The sequence below is a fragment of the Populus nigra genome, chromosome 3, assembly GCF_951802175.1.
Source record: "Populus nigra chromosome 3, ddPopNigr1.1, whole genome shotgun sequence".
NCBI lineage: Eukaryota > Viridiplantae > Streptophyta > Magnoliopsida > Malpighiales > Salicaceae > Populus > Populus nigra.
The window spans coordinates 20,982,388-21,005,999 of NC_084854.1; the positions used below are offsets into that span (position 1 = coordinate 20,982,388).

Sequence of the window (23,612 nt, forward strand, 5' to 3'; positions counted from 1 at the left end):
AATCTAAATTTTTAAATATGTTTATATAAAAAAATTTATTATTATCAAACTTTTCTAAATAAATAAAATAAATTTATATAAAGAACGATTACTCCATCATTAAATCATGACAAATCAATAACTTTTTATCTCTAAACTGTAATTCAAAGACTTCTATCTGCTTCCTCTTATTAGAAATTAGAAAAAAAAATTTATAATTAAAATAAAAATTTTAAATATCAAAGAGATTGAATCAAATAAAAAATAAAAATAGAAGGATAAAATTTTTTTGTCATGCTAATTTTAGATTGGTCAATATTAGATTGGTGAATATATTTTGCTACATTTTATTCTTTGGTTGTATATTTTTTTTTAATTGTGCTTTACTATAACAAATTATAAGAAATCAATAGCGAATTTTAACTTTATAAAAGAAAGGTAAAATTGTAAAAATAATAATTGAGAAGCAAAAAAAAAAACAACAATTGTGATTCTTGTTCGTTTTCCCTCGTTCCGTATGTTATAATATTTTATTGTGTGATAATCTAACCTTTATTCAGGCCCATTGGGCCTCTCAATTATAAAAAAGAAGGAAAGGAAATAACGATATGGAGCATAGCCAAACAAGGCTTAACAGGTGGCACCAGGTATTTTCCTCCTGCAGTACTATTCCTGCTCTGTCCAGCACTGACACACACATACTGTACTGCACTATTTACTCGCAGTCCCTCGCTCGCTCTCTCACGAGCTACAAAGAGAGGAAAACAAAGCGAGAAAAAGGAGGAGTAATTCTTGAAAATGTTGAGCAGCAAAAACCCAAAATCAGAATCCGGAAAGCAGCAGCTGCTCTCTAAAATACTGAGAGCTTCGGTTTCGGAAAAGCTTAAGGACTTACTTGGAGAAATCCCAGAACTAAATGAAGAAGAAGATAATAATGATGTCATCCAAGACCTATCTGTACCTATACCCCTTTTCTCTTAAATCTGAAATGGTTTTTTTTTTCATTTTGAAAAAAAATAAAATTATTGTTTTGTAGGAGTATGTAACTCTGCTTATTGCTAATGGGAAGACACAAAATCAAGCAAAAATTCAGTTGGAGCCATTTCTTGGTGATGCCAATACTGCCCTTTTTGTTTCTTGGTTGGTAGCTTCATTTGTTAATAATTATCTTGGTTCAGATTTTTTTAATTAATAGTAGAATAATTGTATCAAATAAAAAAAAAAGGCGATTAATGTTTTATTAGTCGAGCATGTAGTTAGAGGAGATGTTGGCCAAATCATCAGGATCCAATTTAATTGCTACAGTAAACATACAGTGTTGATTTATTATTTATTATTTATTTTTTATTTTTCTTGCAGCTTAAGATTTCTTTTCTCTTCTTTTCCTCTGTTTTTTTTTTTTCTAGCTTAAGATATTTGATATTATTTTGCTAGATTTTACTAAAATATCTGTTAATTTATTTGATTTTTGTTTGTCAAGGCTCTGGGAATTTCTTTCCAAAAATTATATGAATCCGAATGCATCATCAGATCTTGAAAATGCTACTGGTGATGGTAATGCTACTGGCAAGAAGCAGGTAAAAAATAATATGGATAACCCACAACTAATAAATACTACTACTAATAATAATGATTGTTTTCTTAATTTATGTAATTTTTCATTAGCTGTATTTAAATTTGTGTAATGGTAGAGTCAATTATGTGTCCTTGATTTTGTTTCTTCAGGCAAGCAAGAGTAGTCTTATAAAGCCTTCAGATGATTCTAAGCAACTTTCCGAAGGTGTCGAGTACTGCCCGGATGACGACGACTTATCTTCGGAGTCTTTGGAGGAGGGAGAGCTGCCAAGAACTCACCATGAATCTATCAAAGAGTTTGAAGAGTCGGAAATTGGTTATGGGGAGTCCTTAAAGTGCACATCTTCTAGAGTGGAGGCATGTAGTGGAGATTTGGTTGTTGGTGGTGAAGAAAGCACCCCGCACAAGAAGGTTTATACAAGTGAGCCTTCTTTCTTAATTTCTCATAGTTGATACATTATTCAGGCTTTCTAATTATATGTAGCACGCGCCTGTCATCAGAAACAAACACAATAGCTTGTCTCTTAAGCTCTTGGTTTGACAAAAGGGAAAGGCGCCTTTTCTAGGATTTTGCAGTTAATTATATAGTGCTGATCATTATGTTGTGCAGCATTTGGAAAATATCTAAGGCGTGCTTGTTGTTTTTGTGTGTGTATGATATCTATGGTATGCTTGTTACTTGTTACTTGTTACTTTTCCCTTCCATTGACATGATGGACCAACATCCTTCATGATTGTCCATATATTACGTATGCATGGCAAACATGCATGCAAAGGCTGCACATGATTTGCAGTTAATCTGTAGGAATCTCTCTAACGCAGTTAGATGCAAACATCATCATCATCATCATCATCTGATCCAAACTTAGGTGTTATTTTTGTTTTCATGTAGGAAGCCTTCGGTGTAAGAAACTTGATGTGGCTAATGTTGCTGGGAGGAGGCTTTTCACTAGGGCAGCAGCTGATGCAATACTTCATCAGCGTGCAAGGGTGCATGGTAACGTGTGGGACAGACTGGGAAAGCTACCTGAAGGTGGAAATTGTGCAAATGCTGACATGAAAGGCGTTGAAAAGATCAAAGAGGAAGTATTTAAATGTTATGGAGAAAGTACCGAACGAAATCATTCAACACGTTCTCTTCATGGTCGTAAATTCTGTGGAAGATTGTCAGAAATTAATTTTGACATCAAGACTGGAGCGAGTAAAGATGGTCACAAGAGACAATTCAGTGATATAAATTCTCATCAATCTGGTGTTTCCTATTCTATGGATGGGGAAGAAGCATTTATTAAAAAGGTGAGAAGATTGTTGCCTGAAGAAGATAATGGTGTGCTGGGTGAGAATAGTGTTTCTTCAGGAGCTGAAACACCGAAAAGCCAAAAAATGGGTAATGCATCTAGCTCTAATGCTTCGACTAGTTCAAAGTTAAAGAAAATGCCCAAAGAAAGATTGACTGGGGAGATTTTGGAGTCTCCTGTGACTGCAGTTTCATATAGTACTCCTGTGACTGAAAAACCTTCTTGTAAGGACAATAGCAATGCAACTGCCAATCTCAAGCCCGTGCACAATGTAAGAAAAAGAGTTCATTCTAAGAAAATCATCAGCTAGTTTCTGGTAGAATAAGAGTTCCTCTATGAAGCTGAAATGTGCTTCTGATTTTTTATTTTCTTATGTAGCAACTGATGGATATGAAACTAAGACTGGAGCATCTTGAAACGGAAATTGTTAAGCTCCAATCGAAGAACGTAGAGAAAAAAGAACAAAGTTCATCTAAATCTGGTAAGAGAACTTTATGCAAGCAACCTATATCAATCAGTAAGTTGCAATGATTGTTGCGTTTTTGGTGAATTGGGTGTTCCTTCTGGATATATTGTGATGTGTAACTTCTCTTATTTTCTTTGTCCAGAAGTGGAAAATGAAGTTATGTTTAGATACCATATGATCTTAGGTCATAATCATTTTTCTAGGTTAAATTCTTATGACTGATTGATCGGAGTAGTTTCTATATATTATGAGTTGAATAGGAAACAAAAGCTTTAGAAATATGAGTCATCTGTTACTTGTCATCCTTTGCATGTTCAAGATCCTTTGAAAGTACCCTAAATTAAGAGCTTGTGGAATCCATTAAGAGCAGCTTTTATGTTATGACACGCTGCATGAAGACTTTCATCTGTTATTATTATTTTGTTGGTTAAGCAGTTTGTGAAGAACAAACTTATAGCTTCATTGCTAAGAAATTGGGGATGCTGAAATCAATATGTGGAAGACTTGCACACGAGGTTAGAAATGAAAATATTCTGGTAAGAGTATTTGAAGTCTTGAATGGGTGAATCGATTAAAATTTGGGGTTGACACAAGATATCTAGACGAACTTATATTAATAGCGTGAAGATTGTTGGTTGTAAAAGGGCCATGCTAGAAAAAGAAAAGGGAAAGGACTTTATTCTTTAGTGCTTTTTAAGATGGCTTTTCACAGATTTGGCTGTGAGAAACTTGTCTTGATAGTTTTGATTTGAACATCTTCCAGCATCCCATGGTAAAAGGCTATTTGGCTCTCCAATGTTCATATTGACTAGATATATTAATTAGATACTTCTAAATGTTAAAGCTGTCTGTGCAAGCAAATAGACTGGAACCTATCGTGATTTAAACTTGGCCAAAATTTGCTTCTTTTTTGCTAGAGTCAACGTGTAAATTATTGTCTACTGAATTCTTTTTTAAATTGATGGTAGCCGAAGGCTTCATTCAATTGAGTTGATTGTTTGTTTATAATTACTTCAATTAGAATTCTGTCGGGGACTTTAGAATCAAACCTAGTATCTATACAACCTCACAACATCCTTTTCGAAAGGCATAAAAGTTGCTGATTTTTAAAGGATCCCTATATGCAAGATATGATTTTAAACAGGACGTCACTTTTGCTATTTGCAGGTTCCATTTATCATCTTGAGGGGGATGAATCAAGAACTGTAGTCGTGAAAAATGTAATAAATGATAAAAGAGTTTCCTTTGTAGATTTTGTTTCCACATCCTCTCTTCACTTCTCCCGAATTTCGATTAATTCAAAGTAACCATACTGTCTTTTCCTGTTAACTTACCAGGTGCATATTGCAGCAACTAGAGAAGCCCTAATATCCTACTTTGCTAAGTGTGGAGCTGTCGATAGAGTTATTAAACTGACTGACACAGTTGGCATTAAACAAAAAGCGTACAAATCGACTAAGCGACTTTGTTGCACTTGTTGCTTTCATAATTATCTATCCCAATTAGTTAAAATAATAATAGGTTATCTTTGTTTCTCAGGTATGCCTATGTTACTTTTACTAGCAAGCACTCGGCAGACAAAGCACTGGCATTGAGTGGGGAATCTTTCTTTTCCCAGATCATATGGGTTAGTAGCCATTATTTCTTTGTGAGAACAACAATCTATTTCCAGAGGATATTTGACTTAAGCTTCCAGTCATTTATCACTTTAACAAACCATCTTTAAGGAAACCATTTGGGAGTTACTATTCTTATTCTAATTGAAAAAAAATCCGATGCATCGTGATGTTCTATTCTTGTATATCATGAAAGTGGAGAAATTTCAAAATGAACTGCATCCAGAGTCAATGCTCGAACATCTGCGCCCTTTAATTTTGACATGGAAAATTTTATGGCTGCATGAAAGACATGCATTGAGTTATTGCTAGCTTTGATTACTATTTGTTCCCTGTACAGTCTCTGTCTCTTTCTCTGTCACGCTGTCTTTGAGTCTTCGTTCTGTCACTACATTATTCAGGTCAGAAGGACGGGGAAAAGCTATTAGAGAAGTCCAGATGCACCCCGCATATTGGAAGGGGAGACTGTTCCACCACTACTGCTCCCGTCTACAGTGGCAGCAGCAGCAGAAGGCCTACAAATTAAGTATACGCTTTAGTGACAATAACTGCATATGAGAAACCTAGAGCTCTGGAAATGCAATTATCCACTTAACAAACTGCATATTTTCCTGCGTTCTTCAGGTTGCAATAAGCAACTTCAGTCTTCAGGTGTACGGATTGTTAGAAAGTAATCGTCTTTAGACTTAGAGGGTATTGAGTATTGACAAGAGGATGGCCTAATGCCAATCTGTACGTTTACTGCAGTAGTTTTTGTTCCCAACTTCGGATATAGTAGTTCAAATCATGCCAGTAAAGAAATACGTCTTTGTGGAAGTTTCAAGCAATTTTGCTAATCCGAAGAAAGGGCAAAAAATTCAAGTTGGCAGTCGTGCGGACAAACAATATGCAATTTGACTGCCAATGTGCTTTGGATGCACCCAACGGAACTTGTACAGGTGAAGCCCCCAAGGGACATTTTTACTTGAATTGCATAATCGTCTTTCGTACACTGAGGCTCCTCTAATCCAAGTAAAAATCTTCTCAGTTTATATATATATATATATATATATATATATATATATATATATATATATATATATATATATATTAGATAATTTTAAGATAAAAAAACATATAAGTAGAATTAAATGATACTCGTTGATATAAAATCTATCATTTTAGTGACTAGAATAGATGTAGTTGATAATAATATATATTTTTTATATATAGCTGAAATCCTAGAAATTTTTTTCTCAAATTATAGAATAAAAAATAAAAAAATTAAAATTAATTATTTTAAATTTTGAAAATTATAGAGATATGCAATTTTTATAATTAAGAAAATATAATAACTAAGTTGAATATTTCACCAAAAAGTTCAAAACATCATTCATCTCTTCTATGTGTTTCACTTTGATCTTTTATTTTTTTTAATTTTTTCATTCCTTGATAATTTTAATTAAATTGGCCTCCAATTAGGTTCTTAAAGACAAAATTATATATAAAAAAAAACTCATGCGTGGATAAATCCACAGTACCCATGAGTGTGTCTAGACTGCGCGGGGAAACAGTATTTTCTCACGCATTGTAGAGTTTCTGCTAATTAATGTATTCTTAGAACAGGAAAATCTAAAAACCGGCAATCTTTCACCAATAGTTCAGGAATATTTTTCCTGATTTATGAAATAGCAGTACCATCAGTAGTAGTACCATTTTATAAATCAAGTGTCGGTCGCCATGCATCTTTCACCAAAGATGTATTTTTATTGTTTTCTTAAATATTTTTTGTTTAAAAATATATTAAAATAATATTTTTTTATTTTTAAAAAATTATTTTGGATATTAGCATTTTAAAACGATCAGAAACACTTAAAAATTAATTTTAAAAGTATTTTTTAAAAAATACTTTTAAAATACAAATTCTATATGGTAAAAAAAATTATGATCCATGAGAAAGTAAAAATGCAAGAACTAAATTAGGCAGAACTTACTATCTTTTTGTAGGAGGTAAATAAACGTTTTAGAACCTAGTTTAAATATTATTTGAAAGCGTGGTTGTAATTATAATTTAAAGTATTTATCGTTTGGAGATTTATTGTAAAATAGTAATATTTTATTTTATTTTTTATATTAACACATCATAAAATTTAGAAACACCCAAAAAAATTTAAACATAAAAAAATTTAAAATTTCATAAAATGATGGTTTGGCAGAAATGCCAAACACGTAGATATATAATTCAAATAAAGAGAGCAGCATTAAGTTAAACCAGTACTAGACAATATCTCTTCGCCAAATGATGTGGGAACAGTTCAAAAGCTGAAGTCAGGAGAAAATATAGAAAATTTCTTCGATAAGGGGTTTTGAACACAGAATCAACATCCACGAATAGGAATCAAGCTACCCATTAATTAGCTATCTCATGGCTTGACAGGTCATCCATGTCGAGGACAGTGCCTGCAAGGCCTCCAGTCTTTCTCACTACTGGAACCTGAAAAAACCATTAATGTGATTCAATTGAGACCTTCGCTGCTATGTTCATGCTCGTTTGTATATCCCTCCAATAAAAGTATATTAATGCATGTATATATAAACAATGATCCACAGAGAAGATGTTGCAAGGTAGCAATATATATATATATATATATATATATATATATATATATATATATATATATATATATATATATATATATATATATATATTTGTTGTTTTTGTTTTTCAACCTCTTTCATCATTTAGCTCTCTTTATTCATCTCAAAACTTGCAAGAGAATTGGAAAAACTATGACTATTATTTGATTAATTTCTTACACTTTGAGGCTTAGCATTGTATGTTTGTGATTTTCTTGGTGTATTTTGATCTTGAATAGTCTCCACATTAAGAGAGAGAAAATAGGTTTAGTTTTATTTTTTTATTGTGATTTCACCAACAATAAACTATTTATGATCTTAATTTCATCCCTAAGCTAGTATTATATGTATTTGTGTTATGATGATATAATGTCTAATCTTGAGTTTACACGTACAATAGACCCGATTATTATGATACTTTTAAGTTTATTTAAGAGGAATTATAGCTTATAATATTTATAGGTATTATTAGAGACACTTTGAACTATACTTGATGAAGTTGAATTTCTCCAACAACACTAGAAAAGTGTGCAGATGCTAAACCTAAGATATGATTTAAACATCCAAATGATCTATAATGATAAAGAATAATCCAACCCATTATTCTTTTGGTTAAGAGATTGAGTACATCCAAGTCTAAGTTATTGAATTTTTTTTATTGAATTTTAATTTATGTTTTTTTCTTAGATTTTTACTGCTTTGAAGGTTTTAAGTTCATTTTGATTAGGGTTTTATTAGTTATATATAATTTTTTTTAATATTATAATGAGTTCACGATGAATTAATAAAAGAGTTTCAGACTTTTATTTTTCAACCCTTAATTTTCCTCTGTTCTTAAACATTTTTCTTTCTTTTCTTCAGCTCATTTTCTTATAATTCTTGGCTTTTTACTTGTCCCCTCTTACGTCTCTCTTTTATCTTGCATCAGCTCCTCACTGTGCTACGAAGAAAGCTACAAACCATGTTTTGGATCATAAGTTATAGAAAAACCTCACGGTCATTACCAAATCTGCAAGGTGTTTGGCTTTGCCTTTAACTTGACCAGTGGAATATTTTTCAAGAACAATCATATGCCTGCCCTTCTTTGACTCCAAAAATATAGTTAATCTATGTTTAACTAAGGAGGGAGCCATACCAGTTCTTCAACAAGCTTGAGTACATGAGTAATCAAATGCAGAATGCAGACTACCAAGGGGAGCTTAATTGTTCTATCTACCATATGATTACCAATGGTAATGTTTCTAGCAGCCAAATCGAGGCCCCTCTGTACATTGTATTTACACAACTCCTTACCCTCAACTATGGGTGAAAATTAAAGCAGGGAAGGTTTACTAATTAGATGAAAGTTAACATCGAATATGAAAGAATCCTGTCAATATCGTGCTTTTTGTTTAGGAGTTTTGTTTAGGGTTAATTTGGGGTTTAGAATATTTTAGGGTTTGGTGTTCTTGTAAAGTGTGGATATTGGCAATATTGTGTTTCTTGTTTAGATGATCAAACCTACTGAGACCTTAACTAGGCCTTGTGCAAATTTACAAGCATGTTTGTTGCATTAGGTTTCCTTTCGGATCTTGTCTAAGCCTAGCTTTGTTAGATCCAAAACAAGGCAAACTAGACTTCCATCCCCATTTCTCTCAATACACCAGGCATCTAATTTGTATGTTCTTTTTCTTTGGCTTACGAAGTAGAAAAGAGCAGGACTTGGATGGAAAGTCAGCCATTTCTCTCCTCCTTTGTACCAGTGTATCACTCGGTGCTTAGTGTCGTAAAATATAGCTCATATCCCCACCAACACACCGAACTGGCCGTCGACCAATCCTAATTCCTAACTGCGACATCAACAATACCAGTAAAGACCACCATCAATACTGAGCAAATTTGAAGGATGGAGAATAATCTTCAAAGCCCGCTCCATTCATGGAGGCTGAGACCTGCACCCCAATAAGGCTTTCATCTTACACAAGTCAGTTTCTTCAACACATGGTATCAGCAAGTTATCTGGCAATTCAGGATTCGTGAAAATTTTGGGTGATTGTGAAGTGAATGGGCAACTAACTTTATTTAATATCAGAAGCAGGAAGGCAAGGGAAATTAACAAAATAATTAAGGCTGGTCACAATTTAGTGAATCGCTGCAAAGTTCTGGTATAAAGTAGAAATGATAGATGGAGCAGTATTCTTATCAAACCAATAAAACTATGCAAACATACAACAACGCAACTGGGCAAGTCTTGTTAGATGAAATTACATGACAAAGAAAGCTAGAAATTGCGCAAAAGTTTTTTTTATGATCCTTTGAAATGAGAAATTGAACATGACTAACATGCACTTTCAGTCACAGCAAGATTTACATTACACTCATGGACATTATCTGACGAGCAAGAGCTGGATCTTGCTGCAAAAGTTCCCTCAGGTTGTTCTCAACCTCTGACATATGCTTTTCCAGGTATTCCTTTGATGTCTGTCCAAAGCATAACAAATAGGATCATTACCACTAAGTTCTCAAGGAAGGAAAAACAATTATGTTTAAAGTAAGACTAAATTAATCAAAAGGGTACTGCTTCAAAGGTTGCTTACAAAAGTTTTAGAAGATTACAGCAAAGGACAGTGTGAATGCAGACCAAACTAAGCAGCGGAAATATTGGTACCTCACTCATCCACAACTTAAATTGCAATTTCCATGAGTACTAATAATCTAACATGGCCAGCTGAATAACTTGTTCAAATTGTGCAACCTGGCCTTCTCATGCATACACTAGGTAATTTTCCGTTGTCACGTGTAGATTGAGACTTCAACTTTACATAGCAACTGCATATCTTAATTTTCTTTTGATTTTATTTAAAGCTATGCACAAGGGTTTCATACTTGAAGGGAAATAATTTTTGCAATTTTCCAGCTAGTTAACTAAATTCAATACAAAAACACATTTGAAAAGAAGACAATACAAGGTAGATCAAGAATAAAACTCCAGCATAACTGGGAATAACTCATTATAGTTCCAGTTGCAGATCACCAGCAGATATTCATAGGTATTTGCCATTGGGTATAAGAATCTAGACTTTAATTCATGGCCCTACTGATTGTAACTCAAGAGGGAAAAAAATATTATAGCAGCACATCTGATATTGAATACGCAATGAGCCAATAAGAAAAAAGAGAATTCACATAACAGTTTTAACAAACAGTAACTCTAAAATAGATTTAGTAAATACAATGGATGAAAAGAAGGAACAGAACAGAGTCCAGGGTAGGGTGGAAATGGAGTTGTTCTGCATATAGAAATGGATGATTTTAACACAAAAGTGTGTCTGCGTGAGAGAGACAGAGACGAGGGGGGCAGGCAGATTTACCTGTAGTGAGGATATTGCAGTCTCGCTATCCTTGAGTTTCTGCTCCTGTTCACTCATCAATACTGACTTTGGCTCCAAAACAAACCTGACCACCATATGACAAACAAAGTATGAGTTTATAACAACCGGCCATCTATACAAACAGCCAATAAATCATGATTCAGCCTGATTATGCATTACTCACGTTCTCCCTGCAAAAGAACAAAGAGATAAATATCAAATCAGCAACTCATCCGCAGATACAGAAAAGAACATATAATCCAAAGAAACCAGCCCATGATTGATATAGAAATAAGGCATCACAGGACATCACACAAAGAGGTTTGCAGTCGTAATTAAAGAAGCAAACCCGACCATAATGTACTAATGCATGCCTATAGTAAAGTGTCTGCCAACTTACCTATAGATTTGTATGTATTTGTATCATCAGGAACTTGCCGCAGCTCTTCCAAGGTTAAGAAAGCACGCTTCTTTTCTCCCTCCTTGGTTCGTATCTGGTTCTGGACCTGAAATCCAAGAGATAACTCACTCTATTCCGGTGTAAACTAATCTTTCAACAAATACATATGAATGACACAGGAATTCGCTATTAAACCAAGCAAGATGATATAAACATCACTAATGTACTGTAAACACCAAAGGAAACAACAGAACAACAAGCAATAGTACATATAGACCTGCATACTAAATTTAGTTCAGGTGCGAGCGATGCAACTTGATGCGCTACATCCACCTAAGCTAGGAATACATTGTTCGGACATGGAGATGTTATCCCGAGCTAAATTTTCTACCAGTCATAATTTAAAGTTCTGATCCACTGTAACAAGTTATCTTTTTTAAACTGTAAAGTTGCAGTTGAAAGAAAAGCCCTTTCAAATCCAGCAAGAGAATGTCATATAATTGCATCAAAACTATCCTACAATAAATTCAACCAAGCACCGCGGGGGGGGAGCAAAAAAATCCAAATTACCTGCTTGAATTTAGAAGTGGTCTCAATCATGCGACCTTGAAGCTCTAAGAAAGCCTGTTTAGTTTGTTCCAAACAGAAAACAACAATCAGATCAAGTTGTATACTTAAAAAAGAAGTTGACAATTTGATCCTATAATGAGTTTTTATCAGTCTATTTATCATGTACAGAAGAAACCCAGATGCCAAAATACTGAAACTTTGATAGATAGAGATGGAGATGAGACTTACAGTTCTGTTGGCTTCGTCTGCCATTGGAGAAGAGTGTAAAGTTTCGGGTTTTCAAGAGTGGAGCAAATAAGAATAAGGAGGATCCATGTTAGGGTTTTTATGGATCAAATGAGATTCTGACGCTCTTGGCCCATAAAAAGTTTTTAAATGCCTTGTTATCAGTTGTTATTTTATTTTATTTATATATTTTTTATCATGAATTTTTAGTTATTACTATAATTAAAAAAAACTTTAATTGGTTTTAAATATTTTAAACTAATTATAAAATCAAATCTCTCCGAACAGCAAGAGACCAAATTAACAAAACAGGTGGAAGGTGATAAGTTTTTCATTGAGGTATATTATTAGATAATTTTCCGCAGTATGTTGCAAGTTAGATTATTTTTTGTATATGTATAAAAACATATCCGTGTATTGTTAATATAGCATGTATCAAAAAAATTAAACTATATGAATATTGACAGGATGTGACTCGATGAACTTTACAATTTTAAAGATAACACAGATGACCGATAAAAATATAATTTGACTAAAAAAAATCAAGACATCTTTTTTAAAATATTAAAACGACAACATATTAGATCAACTCAAATCAACTTGGATTAACTTATCAAACTCACTACCTATGTTATGAAACCCTAATAACTCTATGTAAAACAAATAATTTTTTATTATTAAACTCAATTATCGATCAATCCGATGTTGACGAATAAAATTAAAAATAAACTTCAACTAAAAAAATAAGATGAATCAACTTGGGTTAAACTTAATTCATGAAATTAAGATAACTCTTTCGAAAGTAAATTGAAATAAATTATAAAGTTTAATTCTTAATCAACTCAATGTTGAATGATAAAATTAAAAAAAAATCAATTAAAACAAATCATTTTAATCGGTCAACAAAACTCGTGACCCGAGTCATAAAATCAAGATAACTTTAAAGCAAAAAACCCAATATTAAAAGAAGAAATTGAAAAGGTTTTTAAAAAAACTCGAGTACCTAAGTCATAAAACCATGATAACCTCATAAAAAGTAAATAAGAAAAAATATAAAGTTCAATTCTCAATTAACCTAATGTTGAATAATTAAATTTGATAAAAAAAACCATAGATCAACCCGAATTAACCAGTCAAACTCGGGTCAAGAGATTGGGATAGCTCCATAGAAAGCAAATTAAAAAAATATATAAATTATAATTCTCAATCAAGACATTTTTAAATGATAAAGTTGAGAAAAAAAATATATTCAATTAAAAAATGATAAAAAAAACTTAACTCAACTTGACTAACCCGTAAGACTCGCGACTCGGGTCGTGAGACCATAATGATCCCATAAAAAGTAAACTCAGAAAAAATTATAAAATTCAATTCGCAACAAATCCAGTGTTGAATTATTAAGTTGAGAAAAAAAATAAAAAAAGATTTGAGTCAACACAGCTAATTTGCAAAACTCGCGACTTAGGTCATAAGATCGAAATAATTCCATAGAAAACAAATTAAAATAAATTATGAAGTCTAATATCCAATAAACCCAATATCAGATGATAAAATTTAAAAAAAAACTAAGTTTAAAATTAAAAAAAAAATTCTTAAGAAAATTTGAGGGCCAAAATGTAAAAGTCTTTTTTTAGGACTAAAGTGTAAAAGACCTTGACATTTCACTGTAGAAGTCTAATACCCAATAAACCTAATGTTAAAGGATAATTTGTTTTTTTTAAAAAAAAAACTAAGTTTAAAATATAAAAAAAATCCATAAAAGTTTGAGGAATAAAATGTGAAAGTTCTTTTTTAGAACAAGAGTGTAAAAAATCTTGGCTTTTCATTATTCATTATTACAAAGAAATGTCAAGATCTTATAGTAAATGTTAATTATATTCTTACAAAACATGATGCATCGTATGTTTTTATAGTTATTTTTATGTAGGAATAGTTAGTTAGTTACTTGATTAAAAAAATATTAGTGATTTATAATTTATTTTAAAAATAATATTAAATATTAACAAAAGTTAAACTAGTTGGGAAAATATGGGAGTTGTAGACTCATTGGCACTATTTATTAGAACAATATAATGACATATTTGCCCCTCCCACCAAAACAAAATATAACCAACTATTTAGGATATTAAGATTTTTTATGGGAAGCATTAGTCTTTTCCAAATTTATTATGGGCAATGGTGTCATATTTCATTTAAAAAGCACATTGAAAAAACCCAAATGCTTTTAAAAATATAAATTTCAATAGTAGTATCAAGAGGAAATTTGGTACTTTCAAAATGATATTTTTCATTATTATAACGTAAAATGAAGGTTAATTTTGTATTTGAACAATTATAAAAATTTAAAAAAATAATCAAAAGCATAATTAAAATGACAAAAATATTATTGGAAGTCAAAAAACCAAACTTAGCTTTAAAGTGTCTTTTCATCTTTCTCGAAAGGTTTTTTTTTATATTAACATTTTATATTTCATATGAAAGATAATTTGGTATCTAATTGAAAAAAAAAAAACAAGTGAGTATACAACACCCAGACAAGTAGGAGACGTCAACACACTTTGAGGAGCACATGTGATATCTTCTAGTGTCCAAAATGCACTTTCTGTATTGTCATTGGAAACAACATCATGTTATCTCTTTTTTTTTACAACACGCGTCTCTAATGGTGGTCTGATTTGTTTTTGGTAGGCTATTTTTTTCTTTTCTCTCTTGTCCTCGTAAGAAATACAGTTTGACCCTTATTGTTGTCAGTATTTTAACTTTAGTTATTATTCTTTTGATTTTTAATTTTTGGTTTTGGCTCCTTTGTAGAAGTTTTATTTGTTTTCAATTTTATCTTTCAATCTCAATTTATCATATATTATATTCTCCAATTTGGTCCTCATTTTTTTTATTTCTACTTTTTTTTCTTGGCTCTTTCATAAAAGATTTATTGGTTTTCAATTTCATCCTTTAATTCAAATTTATGGTATTATGTTTTCCAATTTGATCCTAATTGATTTGATTATGATTTTTTTTATTGGCTCTTTGTAAAAGTTACTATTCTTTTCAATATTACCCTTCAATAAAAACATTATTTTTATTTTTTATTTTAATTTTGATCCATATTCTTTTGAGTGTTTTTGGTCCTTTTACTAAATTGATTTTTCTTTTCAATTTTACCCTTCAATCAAATATAAAATTATTCTTGCTTTACAAATTTGATCATCATTTCTTTAATTGCTATTTTTTTTAATCCTTTTATATAATTGAAATTCTTTTTTCAATCTTATCCTTCAATATTTGATTGATTGAGAATTAGATTTCATGGTTTTTCCAGATTTGATGTTTTTGGATCTAATGACTTGAGTCACAAGTTTGAAAATTTAACACAATTTTTTTTAAACAAAGGCTTTATAATCCTCTTTATTTTTTTATCAAGTTAATTGAATTTCATGATCTGAACCTCGAGTTTGACAAGATATTTCAGGTTTGCTCCACCCTAATTATTATGGTTACAAGCATAGTTTTGAAACCTGACCCGGTCTAATGAGCGGGTCACGGGTCAGATGGGTTGACCTGGGTCAAACCAAAAAAATTACAACGTTCGTGTTTGGTCACTATCATGTCTTACACGAAAAGACCTAAAGCTAAAATCCATCGTCCACTCTTGCATAGTCTTATCTCTATATGTCACTCTCCCAAATAAATCTAGCAGAACCCCTTTCCTAGCTGGAATTCAACAATCCACCATTCCCTCACCACAACAACTGCAAACCTGGTCAATAGCAGCAGCAGCTCCCACAACAACCACGTAGCAGCTCCACCACCACCACTCTACATTCTCTACTGATTACAGTCCTTTTATCACCAAATCACAATATCTATTGCCCTTCTCACGCCACCCAAATCCTCTCCCTATAATAGCATTTACTAACAATCCACAAAAAAACCCAAGCGACCAGCCACCACTTTAAACTAATAGTCTCTCCACCATAGCCCTTCTCCTCCACCTCTCAGCTTTTTTACACACCCTGATTCAGGGTATGTGTTCTTTCTCTATTAATAAAGTCCCGGTGTGAACTCCCTTATTGATCTGACTCCAACAGATTCTCAAAAAGTCAATTCTCTCTCTCGATCTACTTTACCAACAAGAGCTCTGAATGAATGAGCAACGAGTTTGATTCTAGCTATTCAAAGTCAAAGTAGAGGAAATAGAATATTCTATAGCTATATCCTCAACAGTCTCTTGCTCCCCTCCCCTCTGATCTATTCTTATAAAGGTCGGAGAGAATTGTAACTGAGTTATAAAGTAAATGAAGAAAACAGACAGCACGGCTACTGAGTTATAAAGCAAAAAACAACACAACCGCTTGAATCTCTAAAAAAACAAAAAAAAAGAAGGTAGCCGGGTCTCAGTCGGGTTGACCTGCCGGGTCAACCAGGTTTCGCCGGGCCAACTCCCTGACATGTTTTTACTTAGACCCAGACCGGTTTCAAGCCTGGTCAGCCGGGTCCCGGATCGACCCGCCAGCCGGTCCGGATTTCAAAACACTGGTAACAACTTTGTCAAACCAACTCATAGTCATCATGATTGAATTTTTTTTTTGTTGTTTTTTACCCATTTTGGCAATTGAAAATCTTTTCTTGCATAAAAAAATAATTCAGCCACACAGTGTAACATATGCACGAAGACTAGTTAGATATTGTATGCATCAATTAAATTATATGTTTTGCACAAATAAATTACCTCCTGGAACTCATTTTTCAAAATCTTTATCTTAACATCTTTTAGTATATTTTGACTACTTAATCCATTTTTTTTTGGGACAATTACTATATCTCCTTGTATAAAACAAATCTCAAAAAAATCTATCAAAATACTTTTGTTTTTGTAAAATCTCAAATTAAAATCTTTCATATAAAAAACATTCAAATGGGTTAACAATAATTTTGTTTTGAGATTTAGATAAATACTAGATCATTGGCCCGCATCAAACTATAATTCGAATCAAATATTTTTTTAAGGTAAAAAAATTAGCTTACATTAAGCGTTGCTAATATGTAGTATCATGAAAAATAAAAATTATGAGCTTAAAATTTGATGCATATTAGATAATATTGTTTTTGATTATTGAAACGATAACATATTAGACAAATATTTTTTTTAATATTAAAACGATGACATATTGGATTGATCTAATGCGTTAATCTGTTAAATTTACAATTTAGGTCATTAACCACAATAATCTTATAAAAAACAAATTGAAATAAATTATGAAATTCAATTTTGATTCAATGTAATCTTAAATAATAAAATAAAATAAAACTCAATTAAAAATAAAAAAAATTGGGAATGAAAGGTTATTTTATAGTAAAGGGTCTTGTGCCATATTCTTATAAGAATTTAACAAACATTACAATTTATACATTCTGATTCTGCAACTTATTTTTTTAAAAAAACTTATAATAATTTAAATCAAAACCAGCATTTTGACAGTGATATATGATGTTCTTTTCTTTTGTTTGTAATAAAATAACCAAAAGAAATGAGTTAGTACTCCAAAGTCCAAATTCCAAAATAGAAGTCTTCAGGTTTCATTCTATATAAAAAAAAAAAAAACAAAATTTCAACATCTCCTGCATGGTCATACCATACAATGTGAAACCTCACCATTGATGAACACTTTAGAAATTTTGCATTGAAAGCTCAGGTCGAACTGCATAGGTGGACTCACCCACCATGCCAACGCCATATGTATGGCGTTGGCAGCAAAATTTCTGAAGTGAAAAAAATGCTCCTTAAATATGGAAATTTAATGGCAAAATTAGTGTATAATTAATTAATATTGGGAGGAGGAGGAGTGCTTGTTGCGTAAAAATAATAAGTAATTAAGGGCTTAAAAAGCTGGGTCCTACAAAATGGGGCCCGCTTGCTTTGGCGTTTTTGGCGGCTATTCTTACAAGAAATCACCAAAACTCATTATTTCATTACCAGCCATGCTCTTTCTCTCTCTCTTAAAAGACACAAAAAAAACTTCCTTTTCATTCTCTTTCTCTCCCTTTCCCTTTATCCTGTTGTCCTTTGAAACTTGACAACTTATTGGTTCTGTTCCTGTTTGTCCCCTGAGAAAATTCGTACATTTCCTCTTTTTTTTCATTTCACTGGTTTTGCTTTTTTGTTACAGCAACCAATAAGAGAGTTTTTTTTTTTAAATATACATTTTTATTTTTTTGGGAAAGAGACTAATGTGGGTGGCGTTGGTATGTAGTGAATGGGAAGATGAAAGGCAATAAATCAAGATTTGGTCTAAGGTCAAGATTAATGGGGATTTGTTTCAGTACTGATAATGACAAAATCCTACAAGAACGACAGCGGTTATCTTCTAAGGGAAACCAAGGTAGTACTTTTAAAGTCCACATTTTTTTAGTTTTTGTCTATGTTATTTTTGTTGCGTTTTGTGTTTATTGCCTTTTGATTTCTTTGTGCATTGATTTGTTTTTTCTAGGCATAGTTGAGGAAATGGGTTTCATTTGGTTTTTTGTTGGTCTTGTTGTTATGCCAGTGGTTTTTTGAGCAACAAAATGGAGCATCTTAGTGAAGTGGATTCATTGATTGTAAACTTGAAAGTGTTTGTATGCAGTTTAATGTTGACTTGAATTAACGTGACTTTGGCAATTTAGGAAATTAAGAGATGTAGCTTGTTGATGTATTCTGTTAATTTGCGATATTTAATAGCTTTACAATTCATAAAAAGTTTCTAACTTGTTAAATACTACTTCAATTGTCCTTTACCAAAAGGTTTAGGGTTTGTTGATTTGTGTGCGTGTTAAGTGAATGTGTAATATTTTATTTATAACTGTTCTTGTGAAGAAGCAGGGCACGACTACGATCACTCTCCGACTATATCAAATGCGCCGGAGGTGGTTGAGATCAAAAGAACAAGTAGCATCCCTTCAATTCACAAGAATGTCACAGATCTTCGTAATAGTCCTGGTTATGGTAATGTTGATATCTTTACATACGAGGAAATGACATTGGCCACTAAGCATTTCCGACCAGATTATATTCTTGGTGAGGGTGGATTCGGAGCTGTTTATAAAGGAGTCTTGGACAAGAGTGTGAGGCCTGGTTACAAGACCACATATGTTGCCATTAAGGAGCTTAATCCTGATGGGTTACAAGGTGACAGAGAATGGCTGGTATTCATCTTTTCATACTTTCTCAGAATATTTATCTTTTCTAAGTTATGGTGTTACTAATTATCAACTCTGGTTTCTTATTTACCGTTTCCTCCATAAATGGCTGGTAGTTGATGGACTCAACTTTCTTTTAATTTGGATTAGGAATGTTTTAGTAGGCTTATTTGGGAGACATAGTTATGTATCTTTTGATTTGTGTCAGTAGGATAATAATTCATATGGATGTATTTGAGAATCGAGAGTGAAATGAAAAGAGACTGAAATCTTATTTCATATTTCACTGTGCTCAAGAAATGAATTTACCTAATTGGATGCGAGAAATCTTCTATTAGTTAGAATGGAGATGGGGATATCAAAGAACAATATGTATATATCTATCTCTTGAGAATGCTCATTATTGTTTGAGGGAAGGAAATTGGATAGTCATTACAATTTGGTATTGTTGGTTACGTACAACATAGTTAAACCATAGTTGTTTGCCATTGGGCGAAAAGTAAACTTGTTTTTCTTGTGTAAACCATTCTGTCAAAGATGGCATCTAGTTGCTTGTATTCATTGTATCCTGTTTGCTTTGCAGGCAGAAGTCAACTATTTAGGTCAACTCAGTCACCAAAATCTTGTGAAGCTCATTGGGTATTGCTGTGAAGATGAACACAGGCTGTTGGTCTATGAATACATGGCAAGTGGGAGCCTGGAAAAGCATCTTTTTCGCAGTAAGTGGCTGTTGAAATTTTGAATTTATGGTGCCTATAGGGAGTGAAGTTTTGTGTACAGTGTAGTGAGGAATCTTATACATTAGCAAAGAATTAATCAATTCAGAAGCATATGACTGATCTAAATTTTAACATGACTATCTTTAAATAACTACATAAAACCTATTAGGGTATTCCGTAGCTTGCACTGTTGATGATATGATCACGGATGCTTTTATGTTTTCCAGTTGGAAATATGTAAGGTCACATACTTTATAGCCACTTAAAATCTCATAAACTTAGTAGAGTTTAGAATCATTATGATTTATGGGGGCTTTGCAAATGGTACATGTTTCCATTTAGTTTCCTATAACTTAACCGCTTGATGCCTTTTTTCATTTAAAAAACATCAATGATGAGTCTAAGCAAACCTCCATGGGATGGAGCATTACAACGTAGAACAGAAATGGAGGCTCAACAGATAATGTGAATGGATTAGCAAATGGACACAACTTTTTAAGCAACGGAGGCCTGATTTGTTTGATCTCATGGTTCAAGTTGTCTATAATAATTAGATAGTCAAGGTGTCTTTAGCCACCAAAGTGAAAAGAAAAACAGAGGACCATTTTTATTCAGGTGGATATTTCTTGTATTAGTATTGGATTATGCTATCTCACAATGTTGTCTATTCTATGATACTCTTGATGATTTTTAAGCAGAGAAATAATCCTCCTCCTTTGGAAGAAGACAATTGTTTTTATTTTTCCTTCTTATTTGTTAGGAGTGGGTTGTACTTTGACATGGTCAAAAAGAATGAGGATTGCTTTAGATGCTGCAAAAGGACTTGCTTTTCTTCATGGTGCAGAAAGATCTGTCATATACCGTGATTTCAAGACATCAAACATCTTGCTGGATTCGGTTAGTTATCTTTGCTTCGGTAGTTGTTACTTATCAAACAAATTCATCTTCCTTTTGGTGCCGTTTCCTCCCTATGAAGTTCAAATAACTGGCCAACTGGACCTTATCTTGCTGAAAATTTGTCTACCTCTAGTGATACATAGACATTGTGGCTTCCTTGAAAGCTGCTGAAAAGAATAAAAATGACCCATGTTTCATGCATGATGAAGTTGTAAATTTTTGCTTGGGAAGTATTCATATACGAAATGAGATGCATAAGTTACGTCTTCCCGAAGTTAGTGTTCATGCTTGAGGAAGTTTTCCTAGTTCTGTTGCTGATAGTGTAATAACAATGTGCAGGATTTTAATGCAAAACTTTCAGATTTTGGACTTGCAAAAGACGGGCCGATGGGAGATCATACTCATGTGTCAACACGTGTCATGGGGACATATGGATATGCTGCTCCAGAATATGTAATGACCGGTGAGTGTCTGGTGACATATTGCAGTAATCATTCCATTTGTGGTGATAATTTTGAAATTCTAAAGAATTCCTATTCTCTGTTCCAAAGCAAAGAGATAAAGCATAGTTATAAATGTTGTCTTGGTATTGGATAAATGTTGAAGCTTTTCATTTTATTGCATTAGAAAACCAATTTGAATTGGATTTTGTTCGAATGGATCAAATTCTCTCCGGTGCATAAACAGTGACGGATTGCAGATGGATTGATAGGCATGGATATTTTCTATTTTTAAAGTTTCTCATAGTCCAGGACTCGACTTGGTGCTTTTTTTAGGAAAGATGTTTGTATTTGGTACTGAAAACATGAAGCAATTTGCAATAGGAAATTAAACATTGTCAATCTATTTAATGTTCAACTGGGATCGTTGATAAGAATTCATGGTTCCACTAAGCTTATATAATAATTTTCTGAGCAGGGCATTTAACGGCTCGAAGTGATGTTTATGGGTTTGGGGTAGTGCTACTTGAGTTGCTTCTTGGAAGGAGAGCAATGGACAAGAGCAGGCCTAGCCAAGAACACAACCTTGTTGAGTGGGCCCGCCCTCTCTTGAACCACAACAAGAAGGTTCTGAGAATCTTAGATCTCAGAATGGAAGGGCAGTACTCATCTAGAATTGCAATGAAAGTAGCCAATTTGGCATCCCAATGCCTTAGCCAAAATCCAAAAGGGAGACCCCTCATGAATCAGGTGGTTGAATTACTTGAGAGTATCCAGTCAAAGGATGAAGCTGCCGTGTTGGAAACTAGTGGGAGAGGTGTAACCCTACATGAAGTCCCAAGGCGCTCTCCATACACTCCAGAGAAAGGAAGAAATCAAACTAGAAGTCATGATCATAGAGAAGGGGAACCTTCTCCTAACACTCCGGATGAAGAAGGGAACCGGACTAAAAGTCATGAGCATAGAGAAGGGGAAACTCCTCACACTCCTTCAGAGAAAGAAAGAAACAAAACTAGAAGTCATGATCATAGAGAAGGGGAACCTCGAAGGAGGAGCAAACCTGCAAATGTAGGGAGCAGAAGTGAGCCCCCAGCTGAGAGTGATCTGATTAGCGCTCATGTTGGATTGTTGAATCCTATGACTGAAACGCATCTACATTGAGTTGAACTTGTACCAATATGGATGGAAGTTGAAACTGTAAGAAATGTCTATCCATTTTGGTGTTTTGAAATAGCAATTATTCTCCATTTCATGGTATTTTAGATTTTCTAAACAAATATGCTGCTGAAGCATCTCCGTCTCCTCTTCTTACACAAGTTACAATCATGTGTCAATTTTCACTTACAGGAGATTCAGGTTTATGTTTATGGCTGAAGTTAGCATGTCGCAGATGTAACTATTAGCTGCATATTTTACTTTCAGACATGTATAATCATTATAATTTTTGCATTAAAAAGAAGGCAACACCCTCATCTAGCTTGGTTCAGGTTCTTAAAGGCAGGATTCAGGATGCTTTAATGGTGTTTTGATTCTTTATTGATGATTTGGAAGATGGAACAGAAGCCATTAGCTCCATTCATAGTCTATCAAATTAACTTAAGTTATCACATGAATATACTTCATCATTTTCATATAAATTCACCCTTTCAAGCACAGTTTCGGTGCTTGATCATAATCATTTGATCTGTAAGGGTGAAAAAAGAGAGAGAAGGACCTCCATTCGGGTAACTTCTTAGGCCTGTAATTTCAATTTTAGGACACTTTTGACTTTTTAGAGTTAACAATCAAATTTACGGGTTTTTGTTATTTGTTTTTTACGTTAGCATGACAGAAAAAAATGGTTAAATAATATTGTTTATAAAATATTTAGAAAAATAATACAGTTTAATGAGTTATAAAATTAATCTGCTAATGAGTTATAAAATTAATCTGCTACTCGCGAGTTGCATGTGGGCACATAACTCACCAAAAAAGTGATCCGGAAAGTTTTTTCTGCCTTCCAACTCCCTACCAAAAATAACCAAATTAACAATAATCATAGTTTGAAAACAATTCATCTCTCAAAACAATTAAAAAATCAACACAATCAAACATATGTCATCTCATTAATGCCTTCATCTCATTAATGCCTTCATTGATAGGGAATGTTGCTGTATAAACCTCCCATAATAAAAAATGAATCTAATAAATAAAAAATAATAATTAACACTCATCATCTGTAAGAAAAGTAAACATCATTTAATAAATGTTATATATAAAAAATATTACATACCAATTAATTCTAT

General features: G+C 32.8%; 3 protein-coding genes across 6 annotated transcripts; 2 read left to right on the plus strand and 1 right to left on the minus strand.

The window, feature by feature from the left end:
• The first annotated feature begins 777 nt into the window (after window positions 1-777).
• On the plus strand, window positions 778-5,618 carry LOC133689448 (uncharacterized). The gene is made up of 10 exons (XM_062109305.1): window positions 778-936; window positions 1,016-1,119; window positions 1,460-1,556; window positions 1,705-1,975; window positions 2,447-3,123; window positions 3,231-3,369; window positions 4,486-4,538; window positions 4,656-4,762; window positions 4,858-4,945; window positions 5,559-5,618. Exons 1-10 carry the CDS (start codon window positions 778-780, stop codon window positions 5,616-5,618), a joined length of 1,755 nt encoding a protein of 584 aa, XP_061965289.1.
• Window positions 5,619-9,669: 4,051 nt separating this feature from the next.
• On the minus strand, window positions 9,670-12,231 carry LOC133688823 (prefoldin subunit 1). Its single transcript, XM_062108438.1, has 6 exons — window positions 12,099-12,231; window positions 11,871-11,924; window positions 11,301-11,406; window positions 11,085-11,091; window positions 10,901-10,985; window positions 9,670-10,010 (listed from the first exon to the last, which is right to left on the minus strand). The coding sequence occupies exons 1-6, from the start codon at window positions 12,120-12,122 to the stop codon at window positions 9,897-9,899; spliced, it is 390 nt and encodes a 129-aa protein (XP_061964422.1). The 5' UTR covers window positions 12,123-12,231; the 3' UTR covers window positions 9,670-9,896.
• A 5,843-nt stretch (window positions 12,232-18,074) lies between these two features.
• On the plus strand, window positions 18,075-22,694 carry LOC133688221 (probable serine/threonine-protein kinase PBL17). 4 transcript variants are annotated; one of them, XM_062107636.1, is made up of 7 exons: window positions 18,075-18,212; window positions 18,347-18,475; window positions 18,949-19,277; window positions 19,855-19,990; window positions 20,751-20,887; window positions 21,227-21,350; window positions 21,806-22,694. In XM_062107636.1, exons 2-7 carry the CDS (start codon window positions 18,358-18,360, stop codon window positions 22,486-22,488), a joined length of 1,527 nt encoding a protein of 508 aa, XP_061963620.1. In that variant the 5' UTR covers window positions 18,075-18,212; window positions 18,347-18,357; the 3' UTR covers window positions 22,489-22,694. The 4 variants fall into 4 exon arrangements, with proteins under 4 accessions (XP_061963620.1, XP_061963622.1, XP_061963619.1 ...); XM_062107638.1 differs by having other exon boundaries at window positions 18,955-19,277; XM_062107635.1 differs by having other exon boundaries at window positions 18,075-18,475.
• Window positions 22,695-23,612: the final 918 nt, after the last annotated feature.

Bases quoted from the DNA above. Each gene is read 5' to 3' on its own strand.
- LOC133688221 (XM_062107635.1), top strand. From the start codon at position 18,358: ATGAAAGGCAATAAATCAAGATTTGGTCTAAGGTCAAGATTAATGGGG. The intron at 20,888-21,226 runs GTTAGTTATCTT...AACAATGTGCAG, and splicing joins CAAACATCTTGCTGGATTCG to GATTTTAATGCAAAACTTTC. The intron at 21,351-21,805 runs GTGAGTGTCTGG...TTTTCTGAGCAG, and splicing joins TCCAGAATATGTAATGACCG to GGCATTTAACGGCTCGAAGT.
- LOC133689448 (XM_062109305.1), top strand. From the start codon at position 778: ATGTTGAGCAGCAAAAACCCAAAATCAGAATCCGGAAAGCAGCAGCTG. The intron at 3,124-3,230 runs GTAAGAAAAAGA...TTTCTTATGTAG, and splicing joins ATCTCAAGCCCGTGCACAAT to CAACTGATGGATATGAAACT. The intron at 4,946-5,558 runs GTTAGTAGCCAT...TGCGTTCTTCAG, and splicing joins TCTTTTCCCAGATCATATGG to GTTGCAATAAGCAACTTCAG.
- LOC133688823 (XM_062108438.1), bottom strand. From the start codon at position 12,122: ATGGCAGACGAAGCCAACAGAACT. The intron at 11,925-12,098 runs GTAAGTCTCATC...CAAACTAAACAG, and splicing joins CAGACGAAGCCAACAGAACT to GCTTTCTTAGAGCTTCAAGG. The intron at 10,011-10,900 runs GTAAATCTGCCT...TGCTTTGGACAG, and splicing joins CTGCAATATCCTCACTACAG to ACATCAAAGGAATACCTGGA.